The 18635-nt window shown below is 58.7% G+C and overlaps 5 protein-coding genes across 5 annotated transcripts; all 5 read left to right on the top strand.

Annotated features, from left to right (window-relative positions):
• Positions 1 to 229: 229 nt before the first annotated feature.
• Positions 230 to 3739, top strand: LOC138140852 (mucin-22-like). The gene has a single exon (XM_069061749.1). It carries the CDS (start codon positions 230 to 232, stop codon positions 3737 to 3739), a length of 3510 nt encoding a protein of 1169 aa, XP_068917850.1.
• A 1249-nt stretch (positions 3740 to 4988) lies between these two features.
• Positions 4989 to 6215, top strand: LOC138140851 (replicative DNA helicase DnaB-like). Its single transcript, XM_069061748.1, has one exon. It carries the CDS (start codon positions 4989 to 4991, stop codon positions 6213 to 6215), a length of 1227 nt encoding a protein of 408 aa, XP_068917849.1.
• On the top strand, positions 6212 to 7132 carry LOC138140850 (DNA primase-like). The gene has a single exon (XM_069061746.1). It carries the CDS (start codon positions 6212 to 6214, stop codon positions 7130 to 7132), a length of 921 nt encoding a protein of 306 aa, XP_068917847.1.
• Positions 7133 to 15190: 8058 nt separating this feature from the next.
• Positions 15191 to 15976, top strand: LOC138140849 (nucleolin-like). The gene has a single exon (XM_069061745.1). It carries the CDS (start codon positions 15191 to 15193, stop codon positions 15974 to 15976), a length of 786 nt encoding a protein of 261 aa, XP_068917846.1.
• A 402-nt stretch (positions 15977 to 16378) lies between these two features.
• Positions 16379 to 18598, top strand: LOC138140848 (DNA polymerase III subunit alpha-like). Its single transcript, XM_069061744.1, has one exon. The coding sequence runs from the start codon at positions 16379 to 16381 to the stop codon at positions 18596 to 18598; it is 2220 nt and encodes a 739-aa protein (XP_068917845.1).
• Positions 18599 to 18635: the final 37 nt, after the last annotated feature.

Genomic DNA, 18635 nt, shown 5'->3' with positions numbered 1-18635 from the left:
GACACGTACCAGTGAGTCCCCTGATATCTCCGTCATGGAGGAAGCAGTACGTCTACGTAACGCCAAGCCTGCCGGGGTCACCTTCCACTTCCATAAGCACCAGTCCACCTGGGACGCTGTGGAACTCGCTAACCCGACGTGGAACACCTGGGATACGCGAGACTGGACAGGTATCGAAGAAGCTGGGTTGGCCGAAGGCTGATGACCACACGAACTAGGAGATTATGAAATGGTAGAGAGCAGAACCGCACGTATGCGGTTGGTTCATTGGTCTTCGGGCACGGATAGCCCCCAGCGGGTTGACTTCAACGAGACCTTCCTGAGCATCGAGTCCCTTGCGGCTATCGATGCTCAAGGAACGCTCAACGACCGCCCCACGCCGAACAAGACCGGCATGTACTACTTCGCGACGGACAACGGCACCCTGTACCGCTCAGACGGCACCACGTGGGCCGTAGTGGGTGCTTCCGTGCTCTCCCAGCTCGTGAAGCCTGCACGTACCGATGCCATCGCTCAGACGGTCCAGGGGCTTGCCTCTCAGACCGCCGACCTTAAGCGTGTGCTGAACAGTGCGAATGTGATCTACCAGCGCGTCCGAAGCAACGGCGATCTGATCCACGGCCCGCTTCGTGTTTCTCAGGCCGCACGTACTGCCAACAGCACCGAGACGGTTCCGACCGATAGTGCCGTGACGCTGGACAATGGCTCCACTGGCATGTGGGGTCTCAGCGCGCTCGCCACTACTGGCAACACGGCTGGATTCTTCCGTGCCGTGCGCGGGGGCACCACGGTGTTCTCCGTCAATGCCGCTGGTGTCGTGACCACCCCTTCCGTAGTTCTCAGTTCTGAGCCGACGAACACCAATCACGCGACCACAAAGAACTATGTGGACACGAAGATCGGAAGCACGGTCTACCCCCTGGATGGGCCTCAGCTTTCTGGTGTTCTCCCGCTGGTCAATGGTGGTACGGGCGGCACTACGGAAGCCACGGCACGGAGCGGAATCGGTGCGGCGGCTTCAGCTACCACCATCGCCACAGGGGCCGGTCTGAGTGGTGGTGGGAACCTCACTGCCTCGCGCACTCTGAGCGTGGTCTTCCCGACGGCCAACACCACCCATCACGGTGGCAACGTCGGTACTTCGGACGTGGCCGCTCGCTACGACCACAGTCATGATCTGGCAGGGGAGAAGATCATCGGCGTGCTCCCTATCGCCAATGGCGGTACTGCGGCCACCACGGCGGCAGGTGCTCTCACGTCTCTCGGCGCGGCACCGGTGACGACTACCTTCACGGCAGGAACTGGTCTGTCTGGCGGTGGCACCCTCGCGGCCAATCGCACCTTCAGCGTGGACTATGCCGGGAACGGCACGGCCAACTCTGCGGCGCGCTCCGATCACACCCATGACATCAACTCGTCCACCGTCACCGGCACCCTCTCGGTTGCTGGTGGTGGCACAGGGCGCACCACTCTCACGTCGGGTAGCTACCTGGTGGGTAACGGAACGGGACTGCCGGTCCTCCGTACCTCCGCACAGGTGCTCGCGGACATCGACGCGGCCACCAGCGGCCACGGACACAGCCTGAACGATGCGAACCTCACCGGCGTCCTGGGGGTCTCTCAGGGAGGCACAGGAGCTACCTCCACGGCGGCGGCACGTACTGCGCTCGCGGTGCCCGTCAACACCACTCAGGTGGTCGCTGGCAACGGCCTCACCGGTGGCGGCACCCTGGCGGCAAGCCGGACACTCAATGTGGACTTCGCGGGTACGGGTACGGCCAACACCGTGGCCCGGTCGAACCACACTCACAGCCTTGCTGACTCCACCATCATCGGGACACTGCCGTGGGCGCAGATTCCAGATATCGAGCTTCTGACTAGTGAAAACCTCGATACCCTCACCACGACGAAGACCTACCTTCAGAACACCCAGAACAACATCACGGATATCTCTGCTCAGAACTACCCTGTGCGGAACGCGGGTCTTCTTCAGGTCTTCGCGGCAGTCAACTTCGTGTTCCAGTTCTACACGTCGTACAGCCCGAACCGGCAGTACATGAGGCGGCTCTACAGCGGGGCCTGGACCGCGTGGGAAGAGCAGGCGACGGTCAAGGACATTGGTGATCTGTCCAGTGTCTACGCGCCCATGACGCATGGTCACCGCCTCACAGACAGCAACCTGACCGGCACGCTTCCCGTCAACCAGGGTGGCACCGGGGCGACTACTCAGGCGGCGGCTAGGACGGCCCTGGCAGTGCCTTCCACGTCGATTGCCGTGACCGCTGGCGCTGGTCTCTCCGGTGGTGGAACTCTCGCGGCATCGCGCACGCTTCAGGTGGTCTTCGAGGGGTCAGGCTCCAAGAACACGTCGGCCCGCTCGGACCATGGCCACGCGCTCACTGACGCCAATCTCACCGGCATCCTCCCGGTGTCTCAAGGCGGCACAGGCGGCACTACAGCTTCCGCCGCTCGTAACGGGATCGACGCGGCCTATTCCGCCATCCAGATCGCCACAGGAGCAGGCCTGAACGGTGGTGGAAACCTGATGGCGAACCGGACTCTCAGCGCCGCCTTCCCCAGCACCAGCTTCACCCTGGATGGTGTCTCTACGGGCACCGGCAACTTCGTGGCGCGCATGGACCACAAGCACAGCCTGAGCGGTAACTACCTCGAAGGTAATCTCGCGTGGAACAAGGCCCCAATCCCCATCGCGCTCTCCACCGAGGATCTTGACACCCTCACGGAAACGGCTGACTACCACCAGGGCTCGAATACGAACGCCACCTCAGCACGGAACTACCCGTCGAATGTGGCGGGCAAGCTGGAGGTTGTTGCGGCCAGCCAGATGGTCTACCAGACCTACACGGACTACAGCTCCATCGGGTCCGTCTGGCGGCGCACCAGGTATCAATCCACTTGGTACTCCTGGAAGGAGATGTCCGAGTCCAGCCACGGCCACAAGCTCACGGACTCGAACATCACTGGCGTCCTCCCTGTGACCCAGGGTGGCACTGGCCGTTCGACCATCACGGCAGGGACCTATCTGCGAGGCAATGGAACCACTACGGTCACCATGCGCCAGCCTGAAGATGTGCTCTCTGACATCGGCGGTCAGCCGCGTGATGTAGAGACTCTCCCCTCGAACCAGAACATCAACAACTGGACAACCACGGGCAAGTGGATTCCTTCGTCACTTGCCAATGTGACCACGGCCAACGGATACCCATCAGAGGCCAACGCCTCCGTGGTGTTCCTGGAGCACACCCAGGTCTCGTCCAACTACTCCGTGCAGGTCCTCACCATGGCGTACAACAACCGCATGTGGCGTCGTGCGATGCGCAATGGCACCTGGTACGAGTGGTACTACGCCCCAAGGACTCCCTACCGGGTGGAGACTGGTGGCGCGTCTGGTTGGAGCGTCCGCACCAACGGCATCTCCGTAGTCCAGCACGACGATGGGTCCAAGGGATGTTCTCTGGAAGTCACCATGGTCCGAACTGATCCGGTCTTCACCCAGGGAACCTCTTACCTGGTCCATGGATACTTCACTCCGGCAGAGCTTCGCCCCACCCATGTGGGCGGGCAATACTTCTACGCCACCGTCGGTGGTGTACCCGGACAGGGATTCATCAACTGGGCTACGGGTGCGTTCTCTGCCCGCCTCCCTCCCGGCTCCTCCAACGTCAACATTGGGCCGAGCAGTAACATCACCTTCGACTTCAGTTGGGTGGTGCTGTGACCTGCACACTTGACATCTTTTATGATCATCAGCTACTCTCTGATCGATCGCTTTTGGTAGGGTGATCATCTGTGTAGATTGCGTACTACGGCCTCACTGGACAAGTTCTGGTGGGGCCGTAGTTACGTCTCAGCACAAGTTCTGCTCCGTCTCCCCTGGAAGGAAGGGAGAGAGGGAGGGGGACTATAGGGGGAGGGAGAGAGGGATGGATGACAACCTCATATCTCTATTACTATCTACTACACATACTCTCTAAGTAACTATCTACAAATATCTACCATGGACTATGAATCACTAAACTAGTCTCTGAGCTGTACGTTTGACATAGACATGTTCCGTGCTGTAGTGTTGTACACCATCAGCTAGACCTTGTAGGAATCAGTAACCAACACCCACAACAGGAGAATCATCATGGCTCTGAAGGCCACCAAGAAGCGACCGGTGAAGAAGACCGGTCACAGCCGTACCGCCAAGGCCAAGGCCGCTGAGGTCGAGAAGGTCGCCAAGCCCGAGCCGAGGGAGCGTGACGAGTTCGGTTTCCTCGAAGGCACCGACAGCTCCATCACTGCCCTGACCCTCGCTGAGGGTGGCTTCAGCCGTCCGGCGCTGTACGCCGTCATCGAGGAGCGCATCGCCGCTCAGGCTGGCAACACCGAGGATGCTCTGGTGACCCGCAACGGCACCCAGAAGAACATCCCCAACCTCGTGGCCACCGTCGTGTCTTCCATGAAGAAGCGGGGCTACAAGATCGAGTCCACCTGGAAGATGGTGAAGGACGAGAACTTCGTGACCCCCGATGAGGATGAGGTCGAGGAGACCCCGAAGGCTCCGGCCAAGAAGACCACCAAGCGCAAGGCGACTCGCAAGAAGGCCTGACGTATGGTGTCGCTCACCAAGAGGCGGCTCTCATAGACCATCACGGTTTGTGGGAGCCGTCTTTCTTTGGAATAGCACTCTGACGTGCAGATTTGACATGAGAATGTCAAACAAGATATATTCATCTCTGCAATCAACAATCACAGATTCACCGAGAGGAACCTACCAAATGCCTTGGCCCACCGAGCCATGGTGACCGAGTTCTGAAAGCTACATGCCCAGCGTTTACCAGCTAGGCCAGGAGTAGCATCGCTAGACCGACCGCCTGTGGGGGCGGACATCTACACAGAACAAGGAAAACACCAACGTGGCCACTAGCCCAGAAATCCTTTTGATCAGCTCAGTCCTCCGTGAAGGCAAGCTGGCATTCGCTATGAAGAACAACATCACCCATGACCTGTTTCATCTCTGCCAGGATGAATGGAAGTGGCTGGAGACCTACTACAAGAAGTTCCGTAAGACGCCAACGAAGGCGGCTTACATTAACAACTTTCCTGACTTCCGCATCAAGGCCGTTGACGACACCGAGCTGTACGTCGAAGAGGTCAGGCGTGCACACGGACGCCACGAGCTGACATCGCTGATCAGAGACGCGGCAGACGGCATCGCAGACGGGGACATCGATTCCGTCATGGCCCGCATGCAATCCGAGGTTCTGGCAATCGGCACCGCAATGGGCGTCGTCAAGGATGTCGATGTGATCCAGGACTGGTCCGACATCTACGACTCGGCAGTCACCAGGCAGAAGAACTTCAAGAAGGGTGGGCTGGCAGGTATCCCCACCGGTTTCTCCTCGCTGGACTCGATGACTGGCGGTCTACAGCCCGGTCAGCTCTGGGTAGTCGCCGCACGACTGTCTGAAGGCAAGTCATGGTTCCTGAATCAGATGGCCACCTCGGCAGTCCTCGCTGGCCACAACGTCCACTTCGCCGCCCTTGAGATGCAGAGAGATGAAGTGACCTTCCGCATCCACAACCTCATGTCGAAGCACATGGGAGACGGCGCGATCTTCGAGGCACAGGGACTCACCCACGGTAAAGACGTGGACCTGAAGAAGTACAAGGCATTCCTCCAAGGCATGTCGAAGAGCATGACCAACAAGCTCACCGTGTCTGACGTGCGAGGCATCGGCATCGGGGAAATCATCTCCCAGATCGAGCGCCACCAGCCTCGTCTGTACATCCTCGACTATCTGACCTTGGCAAAGATGGCCAACGATGGTGGGTGGAAGGACATCGGCAATTTCACCAAGCAACTGAAGGATGCCGCTGGTCGCTACGGATGCACCATCGTCGCCGCCGCCCAGCTCAACCGTGAAGGTGTGGGCAAGGAGCCTGCCTCGGCAGATGCCCTCGCAGAGTCGGACTCCATCGGCCAGGACGCGGACGCCATCATCACCCTGAAGAAGAAGAGCAACCGCGTGATCAAGGCCCGTCTCGCGAAGCTCCGCTCAGGCCAGGGTGGCTACATGTGGTGGAACAAGTTCGACACCACCAGCGGTGACTTCCATGAAATCACCTTGGACCAGGCAGAAGACCTCATGGCGAAGGACGTGGAGCGAGCGCATGCCCTTGAAGCGTCCGGCGGCAAGACGGCATGAAGTACGAGTCGTTTGCCCGAGACAATCTGCCGATCATCACAATCCATGGAACCGAAGCAGACTGTCGCTGTGTGTTTCATGAAGACTCGAAACCCTCGATGCGCTTCAACATGGAGCTGGGCGTCTACTTCTGCCACGGCTGTGGGGCACGCGGCAACGTCCACACGCTGGCTCGTCATCTAGGCCTGGGCGGCGTAGACACGTCCGTAAAGCTCCGTGACGTATACGACGCACTCCGACGCATAGAAATGCCGCACAACGGCCCCAGGAGGCTCCCAGAGTCCTTCCTGTCGTCGTATGACTTGCCGCATGACTACTGGGCTGGCCGTGGCCTGGAAGAGAAGACGATCAAGGGCTTCCAGCTCGGGGCACACGTGCTCGATGAGTTCGTGACTATCCCAATGCGAGACATCAACGGGAACCTCCTCGGCGTGATCAAGCGTTACCTCGACCGTGATGCGATGCCTCGCTATCGATACCCCAAGAACATGAAGAAGTCGCACCACCTGTTCGGGGCATGGCGAGTCGCGAAGGTGAAGAACGCAAAGACAGTTGTGCTCACAGAGGGTTCCATCGATGCCATGAAGGTCTGGCAGGCTGGCTACCCTGGCATGGCGATCCTCGGCAGTGAGGTGAGCATGGAGCAGATCAAAGTGCTTCAGGCCCTCGACGTGCGACGTGTCATTCTGTTCTTCGACGACGACAAAGCAGGGATCAAGTGCCGGAGCGCGGCACTCGGCTTTAGTGAGATTCGGGTAGGTCGCGAGACGAAGAAGACCTACCGACGGGACCACGATCTGCGGCGCTACTTCTCAGTGGAGAGCGCCACCTACAACCACACATCATCAAAGGACCCTGGTGATATGGCGAGTCATGAGATTGACGAAGCGATAGCGGACGCTTACGCGTATCTCTGACGATGGGCGACTGCGAGGGCAGGCGATTCGGTTCCCACAAGCCGGGTCTCCTGCCCTCGTTCTATTTGTGAGTCTCACGTCGCTATCTGACACTTTCAACGATGAAAGTCATCAAAGAAAATGTATAAGCGCAGATCAGAGCGCTAGTCTCGACTTGCAATTGTGACTACGTCACGATAGACTGAAGCAGTCAGTTAGTGAGAGTCGCTAAGACTTGAACTAGCTAGTGCGGTAGGGAAGGCCCCCCTCGGGAGCCGGATTGATAATTGGATAGCGCGAGACACACACAGCCCCTGAAGATGAGGCGAGGAACCGTAATGGGCCGCGAGGCCCTGATCACAAGGAAGCATGAGAGTGCGACCAAGGCCCACGTAAGCGGGTAAGGATCTGTGAGTGTTGTTGACCGCGACTCCCCCATAGCGAAACGGGAAGGGCTTCTAGCTACCCGATCCGGTTGCCCACTAGGTGGCGCTCACGCACTGAGCGCATATGCCAGGCAACGACAGGAGGGAACCCGGTAGGTCCAGCTACCGATAGACGCTAGGCAACCAGGCAGTCAGCATGTCGTCGTTTCTTCTCCGCCCCTGAATGGACCTCACTTCGACCGAGGCAGGACGGAACAGTACGACGCCCGAGATTGAATGACCCTACGAATCAGCTACTTGAACGATGCCCCGCCTAGTAGGCCAGCGGGCACACCTACCCTTCCGACCGACTCACACACCTTCTGCAAGGTCGTCTAATCAGAGTGTGAGCGGGGTTAAAACACCAGCGAGGATTACGCCGCTGTAGAGAGACGGCCCTGAAGCCTAGAGGCTTTGGCTCATCCACAGAAACACTGTGGGTGTTGCCTGAGTTGCTAGTCAACTACACACAATCCCCTACCAAAGGAGACAACATGAACGACCTCACCGCCACCGACCTCCCCGGTGCCGCGAACCCGATCAAGAAGGAAGCCCGGAACGTCGCTTACTCGATCCTCCGAGCGAAGCTTGACCACGGAGCGTTCGCCATCGAGCGCGTGAACGTGGAAGCTTCCATCGAGAAGATGGACTCCCTCGCAGAGCCGCTTCTCGACCGTTACAACGCGAACGTGCGCGAGGCCCAGCACTCGCTTCGTGATCGTGCGAAGCGCATCCGGTACGTGTTCCCTCAGCCGTGCAAGATGCGCGATGACATGATCAAGACCGCGCTTGACACTTACCGGATGGACACGTCGCTCGCGACCACCAGCTACAAGCACAGTCTTCGGCTCATGACTCGCGTGCACATGGCAGTCGCGAAGTTCGATAAGGAGAACGCCGAGCAGTACGTCCCCCACACCTGAGCATTGAGACTTGCGCGTATCTGTGAAGACTTCCGCACCAGATGCGCGTTTGTCTGAGTGATCAGACTTCGACACTCTATCCACCAGGAAAGGTGAATCATGGCAACTGCAACCAAGCGCAAGCGGCTCACCGAGCACACCAGCAAGGAAGAGACCACCAGCGTGCCCTCACACCAGCTTGCTTCTGTCCCCGATAAGAAGATCGTGAAGGAGTACGTGTCCCGCAAGATTGACGGGATGGAAGACTTCGACATCTTCGGCTTCGCCCATAGCGAGAACATCAACGTTCTCGTTGAAGGACCGACCGGCCCCGGTAAGACGACTGCCGTCATGGCATACGCCGCGAAGAACGATCACGCGTTCTACGCCGTGCCCTCCAACGTCGGCGTCGAACCGTCTCAGCTTTTCGGCAAGTTCATCCCCGATGGAGCCGGTGGCTTCGTCTGGCAGGACGGACCTGTGACGGACCTCGTTCGCCACGGCGGCGTGCTTCTCATCAACGAGGTGAACTTCATCCCTCCGCGTGTGGCAACCGTGATGTTCGGACTTCTCGACCGTCGTCGTGAAATCACCCTCCTCGATCACAAGAGTGAGGTCGTGAAGGCCCACGACGACCTGCTCATCGTCGCGGACATGAACCCGGACTACTCCGGCACCCAGCAGTTGAACCAGGCTTTCCGCAACCGGTTCGGCATCCAGCTCCACTGGGGCTACGACGACAAGGTGGAAGCGAAGCTCATCAGCTCCCAGAACCTTCGTGATGTCGGCAAGCAACTTCGCAAGCAGGTTGAGGAGGGAATGATGTTCACCCCCGTCTCGACCAACATGCTTCAGGAGTTTGAGCGCGTCGCCCAGTTCTCCTTTGAGTTTGCGATTACCAACTTCGTGAACCACTTCAGCAGTGAAGAGCGCCCCGCCGTCAAGGTCGTGATGGACACCCACAGCGAGAACATCAAGATCGATCTGTTCGGCGCTCCCGAGGTCATCGTCGTCACCGATGCGGAAGGCACCGAGTGGACGGAAGCCATGCTTGAAGAGCTTCGCTCGAAGAACATGGACAACCCGGATTACGTCGATCCTGAATTCGGTCGCTACGGCATCGACTTCGAATGGGGTTCTGACGACGACGAAGACGAATCCGAGGACTGGTGATCGGTCTTCACACTTACAAGCTTTCTACATAGGAGGACTACCAACATGGCCCAGCAGGTTCAGACGTCGATGAAGCACAGCGACCACTACACCAAGGAGTTCAACCCCCTCGCTCGCATGGCGCGAGGTCTCGGAACTACCCTCAGCCAGGCTGACACTGTGCTTCTCGGCAAGCGCACCGAGGTTCGGGTGAGCGGCGGGACACCACCGCCCTACTGGTCTGGTGTCCCCGTCAATGAGGTGCAGGTTCTTCGCGAGATTCGCATTCGCGCTTCGGCCCAGTCAGGCGGCTCGGGTCGGAAGGCAGTTCAGCTCCCTGCCCTCGATGTCGGCGTGAGTGCTGATCCGATTGTGACCACCCTCGGTTACAACTACCACCTGATCGGGCATCGCAAGTACAGCCCCGCACTGAACTTCAGCCGGGACCATTTCGACCTGTCTGCCGCTGATCGCATCGGCTTCACCGATTACATGGACCTGAGTCAATACGCCGGGAGCCTGTTCCAGATGTTCGAGTGTGCACGTGTCGAGCGCCTGATGATCGCGGCCTTCCCTTCGACGCGTTCATACTTTGTGTCTGCGACTTACAACAAGGTCTCAGCCGTGCTGAACGCAGTCACCGCAGGAACTTCGACGCGTGAAACTGGTCTGCTTGCGTCGTACCTGTACTTCGCACTCCGACCGTACGTGGCTCGGAGCATCCGTACCCGAGCGCTGACCGATCTTCAGCAGAACTACGGAGTCACCATTGATGACTCTCAGGTGATGGCCGCGATCAACAGCTATCTCAATGCCACGTACTCGGCATCGGGTAAGGGTAAGGACGTTCCTAAAGAGTGGGCCGAACACCACTTCGTTCAGTCTTACATGAATCTCATGAGGGCGCTTCCCAAGAACATGGGTTACATCTTCAAGACCGCACTCACCAGCGACTTCCTCTGCACGTGTGAAGCCCACATGGCCGCTGATAACAAGGACAGCGGGAGCGAGGACCAGCAGTCGCTACAGCGTGTTGCTCAGCAGTCCCAGAGCGACGACCAGCAAGCAGGAAACTCCCAGGGCGAAGGCCAGGACGGAGAGAACGATGGCGACGACGAATCGGAGGGAGAGGGCGAAGGCGAGGGCGAGGGCGAGGGAGGTCAGGGAGAGAGCAAGTCGGACGAAGACAGCGAAGCCGACAACGAGTCTCCCGGACACGGCGTTGGCAACGAACGAGGAAACACACAGTCAGCAGACCACGAGGAGCAGACGCTTGAGCAGATGATGGAGTCGGCTTCCCAGGAGGCAGTCAAGCAGGCGATGCAGGATGAGTCTTCTCAGCGCGAGGTCAACGACATCCGTGAGAACGCCAATGGCAACGGCCTGCACTCGGCGGACGCGTCCCGCTCATACTCGAAGCAGAACCCTTCGCCGGATTACATCCTCATGCAGAAGCTCATGGCCCGTGAGTTCGGCAAGATCATCGAGGACTCCGATCCCAGCTTCATGACGCACCAGCCTTCCGGTCGTGTGAGTATGAAGCGCGCCATGCACGGCATCGAGGATTACGACACGGCCTTCGATGTGTGGGACGAGGGCAAGCTGTCAGCGTCGTCGATGGAAGTCGTAATGCTCATCGACAACAGCGGCTCCATGAGTGGCGAAATGAACCGCGTGTGCCAGGCCGCGTGGGCTATCACTCGGGGCATCGAGTCCCTTGGAGACAACGCACGCGTCAGCACCCTGTTCTTCAACTCGGACTCTGAGATTGTGAAGCGTGCGAACGTGCGCGAGACCAACCAGTACACCTCGGTTGGATCGACCGGCGGCACGCAACCCACTTCGGCCCTGTCGGATGCGGCTCGCATCCTCGCAGACAGCAACCGTGCCCATCGTCTGTGCCTCATCCTCACCGATGGCGCGTGGTCGAGCACCAGCAACGATGACGGCGTGGATGACGCGGACATTCTCATCCACACGATGAAGAAGAAGGGAGTGACCGTCGGACTGGCCAACATGTTCGGGAAGGGCTACTACGAGATGTACAGGACCCGCATGAACTTGGATCACGGTGCAGACATCGTGGTTCGTACCGAGACCGCTAAAGACTTCGTGAACTTCGCACGGAGCATCGTCAAGGAGGCAATGACTAGCTGATATGAGCGACACCCAGATGGCCATCAAGAAGGCCAAGCAGTACACCGTGGTCGGCATCAAGATGGGCAAGTTCGATGACGACTTGGAGCGACTGTTCAAAGTCATCCAGCGCCGCCGAGCTTCCATCGGCCAGCTCCGCGTGTTGAGCATCAACCCGAACGCGATGCTCAGCAACGAGGACCCCAACACGGAGACTTACGCGAATGGCTACGTCCCCACCTACACGTGGCCGATGAACCAGGAACACCTGAAGGGTGAAGCGGTCAGGGTCTATGACAGGATCATGAACGACACCGGTAACGGAGAGAGGTCCCAGCCGGAACTCACCGTCCTCGGCTCTCACAACTCCTACCGTGGAACTGTGGGCGTCGGCGAGGACTACTTCTACAAGGACCAGCTCATCGGTCGCATCGTCGCCATCACGGACAACTACGCCACGGATAGTGGGATCGCCGTTGCTTATGTGGAGAGCATCGCACGACGCAACCTCACCTGCCGCGTGCTCATGACATCGGTTCTCGCCACCAGCAGGAAGGTGAACGCCGTTCGTACGAAGGCGCGTACTCAGACTGTGGTCATCCCACTGGATGCCATCGCAGATGTGTACATGCACCGCAGTGTTGACGACACCGACCCCCTTGAGGCGACTGGTCGATACCGGACAGACTTACGTCAACATCATCCCCTGATACACAGAAAGTGAGACCTACCAATGGCTGAGAAGAAGCGCCCGGTCCCCATCAAGAAGTCCAAGCCGCGCACGAAGCTGACCCCCACGAAGGAGGAGACGCTGAAGACTCTGCTTGCGAAGCGCGCAACCAACGCCGAAGAGGCGGCGCGCATCAGCAAGGAGCAGATCGAGCTGAACGCGACCATCTTCGAAATCGTCCAGGAGCTGGACGGTGCGGATGAGACTTGGGAGGGCGAAGACATCAACGGTCGCTTCCATCGTGCGACTGTGGTTCGTCCCATGAGCACGCTGTACGACGTGGACTATCTGAGGGATCATGTCTCCCCTCGTGTGTGGACCAAGATCACGGATGAGGTGCTGAACGTGAAGGCCCTCGAAGACGCCGTGGTCGATGGAAGTATGGATGCGGAAATCGCGTTCGCATCCCGGAGCGAGGAGCCGAAGAAGGCTTACGTGAGGGTCACCTCAAAGTGAAGACCATCGCCGGTGTCCTGAGCAGGAAGGAGAAGCGCAAGTCGAAGCTACGCCCCTTCCAGAATGGCCCTGAAGGTGCCGTGAGTCTGAGCGAGGATGGTGGCGCTTATGTGATCACCACCAAGCTTGGGACTTGCATCGCTTTCGACGTGTGCGGAAGATGTAGCCTGAACGTCAAGCGATGCGCTTGCCGTAGCGGCTCCACACTTCCACGATCCATCGAGTACATATGGGATTGCGACATGGCCCATTGGAAAGACGAAGAGTGGAACCATCTCCACCCTGACTACCGAGGTTCCTTTACGGCTCGCGAGGCCAAGCGGAACCTTCGTATGCCCACCCCACCACCCACCAGCTCGCCTGAGCCGGTTGTCGTGGTGACTGGCAAGAGCCTGAAGGTATACGCCGAACGAGCACGGAAGAGCCGCGAGGTAGACGTACAGCGCCTGCTCGCAGGAAAGAGGAAACGATGATCAACATCCGTAACACCAGCGAACTGCCCGAAGATGACGACGTGCGCCACGACATCGAGATTGCCAGAGCGCAGGTCGAGAACCTGAAGGCGGCGATGGACTTCAACTTCCTGACGGTGCAGATGATGCAGGACGACCGTGACGAGAGCACCTTCGCACTCGTCGCTCACAATCCGTGCGACCTGTCTCAGTACCATGTCGTCGCGTTCCTGCCGACGCTGGACAAGTCGCTGGCCACCATGAAGATGAACGAGGAGGCCGGTAAGGAAATCGCAAAGATGGAAGACGAGATGCCCGAGAGCATGGAGCCCACCATCTTCGAACTGTGCATGAAGCGCTTCGCCCATGCCTCGCACAACGATCCCGAGGGTTTCGTGAGGATCACCAACGCGGATACTTTCGAGGACGCCCGCAGGATTTACCAAGAGCACTACGGTTTGGTCGGGGGAGGTGACTTCAACCATCCACTCAAATGATGACCAAGGAAAGGGTGTCCGCCGGAAGATACCCGATGGCTACTACACGAGAAGTGAGGTGAGCAGACTTACCGGGATCAGCATTGCTACTCTCGCTCGGTGGCGCGACAACGAACACGTGACCCCTGAGCGCACCGAACAGTATGGACAGACTTACGTCGGCCTGTACTCGGAAGCCCAGGTGAACATGATGATCGAGAACCCGCCGTACCAGAAGCCTGGCCCAGTACCGAAGGAGGTCAAGACGTGAGCACCCACTATCGAGGGACCTACGTCATCGAGCGAGAGACAGAAGACGGAAAGTATGAGATTCTCATGAGCGTGTCGGACGGCATCGCCGCACCGAACGTGATGGAGGCTTATGATCCCCTTCTCCTTAAAGTGAGTGCGAAGATCGAGAGTCTTCGTCCCATGCTCACCACCGCTGAAGACGAACCCACCGACCCACTACATGTGGAAGTCGTCCCCAACGCACCGACGATCCGTTCGGTAGAAACACAGAAGGAGAACTGAATGGCTATCAAGGCCAAGAAGCTCGGCTCCAAGAAGGGGTTCGAGAAGTCCCTGAAGGGTGGCAGTAGCAAGTACGCACTGCGCGTTCCCCCGGAGGGCGTCGTCGTCCGGTTCCTCACGGAGCCTGAAGAGTGGTTCGAAGTGGAACAGCACTTCGACCAGGGTCGCCAGACTTCCTACCCCTGCATCGGGATGGATGGCGGGTGCATCGCATGTGAGGAGGGCATGGAGTCGAAGCCCCGCTGGTACTCGACCGTGTACAGCATCGATGAAGATCGTGTGACTGTTTTCGAGATGCCCAAGTCGGTCGCGAAGATGTTGTACAAGAAGTACGACCGGTACAACACCATCATGGATCGCAACTATGAGGTCACGAAGGAAGGCACCGGCCTCAACACCGAGTACGACGTGGACGCGCTGTCCCCGGAGCACCTGCCCGGTCAGTCGAAGATGGAACTCATCGACATCATGGACTTCCTCGAAAAGCTTCATGAGGACGCCATGCGGCAGATCGCCGGTGGCGAGGAGGAGGTCAGTGCAACTGGCCGACGTGCTACTCGCAACACCGCCGCATCTCGACGGAGCACGCCGCGCCGTCGTGCGGACCTGGACGACGAAGACGACTTCGAAGATGATGACGAAGACGATGACGACAAGCCCGTGAAGCGCAAGCGACCGGTGAGCAAGTCGATGTCGAAGACCCCTGTGAAGCGTCGCGCACGCCGCTGATCAGACCGTTTGCGCGTTACACATTAATGCGTAGACTCATGCAGTACCCCACACCCACGCATGACACCGGAAGGTATGAAAATCACCATGGCTAAGACCACCAACACCGTTTCCACCGCCGAGGCCGTTCTCCTTGAGCTGGCCGACCTGATCATCAAGACTTACGGCAACAGCGCCGTGGTCGCCCCCAAGGCCGCTGAGGCTGAGGAGGAGGTCGTCGCTCCCGAGGAGGTCGTCGCGGATGAGGCTGACGGTTCGTCCCTGGAAGAGGAGCGGGACGAGCTTCTGGCTCTCACCCTGACCGAGCTTCGCAAGCGTCTCGTGGAGGCCGGGTTTGAGGCTTCCGAGGTCAAGAAGGAGAAGTCGAAGGCCACCCTCGTGGACGCTCTGCTCGCTGATCTGTACTCCGATGAGGAGGACGAGGATGACGAGGACGAGGACGAAGAGGTCGATGACGAAGACCTCGATGAGGACGACGCCGAGGATGAGGACGACGCCGAGGACGAGGGCGACGACGAGGACGATGAGTCCGCGTACACCGAGGAGGAGCTGAACGACTACTCCCTGGCTGAGCTGAAGGAGATTGCCACCGAGTGGGAGCTGGACATCAAGAAGGCGTCCAAGAAGCCCACGTACGTCGCCGCCATCCTTGAGGCCCAGGAGGAGGCCGAGGTCGAGGATGAGGACGAGGAGGAGGAGAGCGATCTTCGCGAGGAGCTTGAGGCCCTGTCCCTGGCTGAGCTGAAGAAGGAGGCCAAGGACGAGTACGGTCTCTCGGCCAAGGAGCTGAAGGGTCTCGACGCCGACGCCATCATCGAGCTGATCCTGGATGAGGACATCGAGGACGATGAGGACGAGGACGAGGACGCCTGAAGGAAGCTCTACCCACCGAATGACCCTCCGTACTGAGTAAGTATGGAACCCACGAACGGGACATTGGCTTAGCGGCTGGTGTCCCGTTCGTGCATCCCGGTATAGGTGAAGTCGCGGGTTCAACTCCCGCGCCGGGAGCGCACACGTTACACACTTACAGAAGGAGCACCCATGAAGAACTTGAAGCTCTGGCACCGCGTCAGACTTCATGAGATACATCGATACCACGCCGCCAGCGGCATCATCGATCACTGCACGTGCGGCCACTACTGGGTGGAGAGTTACGACTAATGGAAATGAGGTAACGTGAAGAGCAATTGGTTTAGCCTCCACACGCACACCAATCATTCAAGCCTTGACGGCATGTCAAAGCCTGAGCGACTTGTGCAGAAGGCCGCGAAGATGGGACAGCCTGCTATCGGCTTCTTGGATCATGGAAACATGAGCGGCACGGTCAAGGGGTACAAGGCGGCGAAGGAAGCCGGGATCAAGTTCTTCCCTGGCTTCGAGGGTTACCTGATCGACCCGACTCGCGATGACTGGGACAACTTGGAGAAGGGTGCTCCCAAGGTGGAGCGCTACCACTTCGGCATCCAAGCTCTCAACGAGGATGGCTACAAGGCCCTGGTCAAACTCTCGTCGCTCTCGCATACACGACCGAGGTTCAATCGGTTCTCCCGTCTCACACTTAGTGACCTAGCCAAGTTCGGAATGGAGCATGGCGAGAACGTCGCGTTCTACACCGGGTGCTACTTCGGCTACGTACAGCAGACGCTGGTGCGGAACGAAGGCGGCAAGGGGAAGGTCAACGCGGAGAAGATCATCCGGCAGTTCACCCGATGGTTCCCGAACCTGTTCGTCGAGCTTCAGCATCACAACATCGACCACAGCGCCGACGAGAACGTGCATGGGTTCGACACCGACGATGACATCGTGGACGCGCTCTACGACATCGCTGTGAGGAACGGCCTCCCCGTCGTGGCAGGGCAGGACAGCCACTACTGCGACCAGGGCGAGAAGTCAGCCCACAACCTCATGAAGACGATGGTCTACGCGGGCATCGACGACGAGTTCCCTGGCGACTCGTTCCATCTGGCGACTGCCGATTGGGTGCGCGAGCACTACAGCGATGAGGTGTGGAGTTCCATCGAGGACGGGCATCAGCGACTTCTAGACTTGCACGATCTGAGCATCACGCCCTTGGACAACTTCAAGAACGACGTGCCGAAGATCAGCAAGGCCCCGAAGCGGAAGATGCGCACGCTCTGCACCGATGCACTCGCCAAGTATTTCGTGGAGAACGGCATCAGCAAGGCGAAGGAGAAGGTCTACCTGGATGAGCTGGCCGAAGAGATGTCGGTCATCAACGATCTGGGGATGGCGGAATACTTCATCATCGTTCGTGACTATGTGGAGTGGTGCCATGCGAACGAGGTCTTCGTCGAAGCGCGTGGTTCTGCGAACGGCTCCCTGGTCTGCTTCCTGCTCGGCATCACACAGATCGATCCCATCAAGTGGGGCACGGACTTCGCGAGGTTCCTGTCACGTGATCGTGTGAAAGCCCCTGACATCGACATGGACGTGGAAGACGCACGACGCCCAGACCTCGTGGCGTATCTGCTGAGCAAGTATGACGCCGTGCAGATCGGCACCTTCAACAAGCTCGGCTCTACCTACGATGAGCGCGAGGATCGTGAGGGTGGCTCCGTTCTTCAGACCTGGCTCACGTACCAGCGGCGAGTGTGCTTCGACCGGGCATCGATCAAGCTTGCAGAGAAGCACGCACGACGTGGAGACAAGCCCCCGACTCAGGCAGAAATCAAGGCCTATGGAACGGGCATCTTCAATCGGCAGTACGGGGACATCACCGATATCCGCGAGGTCGAGGAGGTCATGCCCAAGGACTACAAGGGTCTTCGTCGCATGATCGAGATGGATAGCGTCTACAAGTCGTATGGCGTCCACGCCGGAGGCATCCTCCTCTCTGGTGAGCATGTGAAGATCGGGGACTACGTTCCCACCATGCTCGTCGCATCGTCAGACACGAAGGTGTCCCAGTACGACATGGACGATGTGGAAGAGTTCGGACTGCTGAAGATGGACATCTTGGGGCAGGCGACCTTGCGAACTATGAAGATCGCAAACAGTCTCATTGGCAAGTCGAAAGCGGACGACCTCACCTGGATACCGGAGAACGATCCTGAAGCGCTGAAGGTGCTCAGGTCAGGACGTACCGGAACCGGCGTGTTCCATCAAGAGGGATACACGAAGGCGAAGGGTGGTCGGTCGATGCCGATCAACAGCACCAAGGACTGTGTGCTCTGGCAGGCGCTCTACATGCCTGGCGCGATGGACACCGGGCAGACGGCACACGTTGAGCGAGCGCGGAAGGACAAAGCGTTTCGTGATCAAGTGACCTACGTTCACCCGATCTTTGAGAAGTGGCTGAAGGAAACCTACGGAGCGTACGTCTACCAGAACCAGGTCATGAACATACTTCGTGATCTGGGCATGGACATCCCCTCGATTAACGTCTTCCTGAAAGTCGTCAAAGCATCCGGTAAGGGTGCCGCCGAGAAGAACCAGATCAAGCTGGCTCAACTCGCAGGAGACGTACCGTGAGCTGTGCGAGAAGCATGGCATCAGCGAGGCAGATCAG

Source organism: Tenebrio molitor, unplaced genomic scaffold, assembly GCF_963966145.1.
Source record: "Tenebrio molitor unplaced genomic scaffold, icTenMoli1.1 SCAFFOLD_404, whole genome shotgun sequence".
Taxonomy (NCBI): domain Eukaryota; kingdom Metazoa; phylum Arthropoda; class Insecta; order Coleoptera; family Tenebrionidae; genus Tenebrio; species Tenebrio molitor.
The sequence above is the reverse complement of the archived record's forward strand: the minus strand, read 5'-3'. Positions and strand labels throughout refer to the sequence as shown.

Bases quoted from the DNA above. Each gene is read 5' to 3' on its own strand.
- LOC138140852 (XM_069061749.1), top strand. From the start codon at position 230: ATGGTAGAGAGCAGAACCGCACGTATGCGGTTGGTTCATTGGTCTTCG.
- LOC138140851 (XM_069061748.1), top strand. From the start codon at position 4,989: ATGAAGAACAACATCACCCATGACCTGTTTCATCTCTGCCAGGATGAA.
- LOC138140850 (XM_069061746.1), top strand. From the start codon at position 6,212: ATGAAGTACGAGTCGTTTGCCCGAGACAATCTGCCGATCATCACAATC.
- LOC138140849 (XM_069061745.1), top strand. From the start codon at position 15,191: ATGGCTAAGACCACCAACACCGTTTCCACCGCCGAGGCCGTTCTCCTT.
- LOC138140848 (XM_069061744.1), top strand. From the start codon at position 16,379: ATGGGACAGCCTGCTATCGGCTTCTTGGATCATGGAAACATGAGCGGC.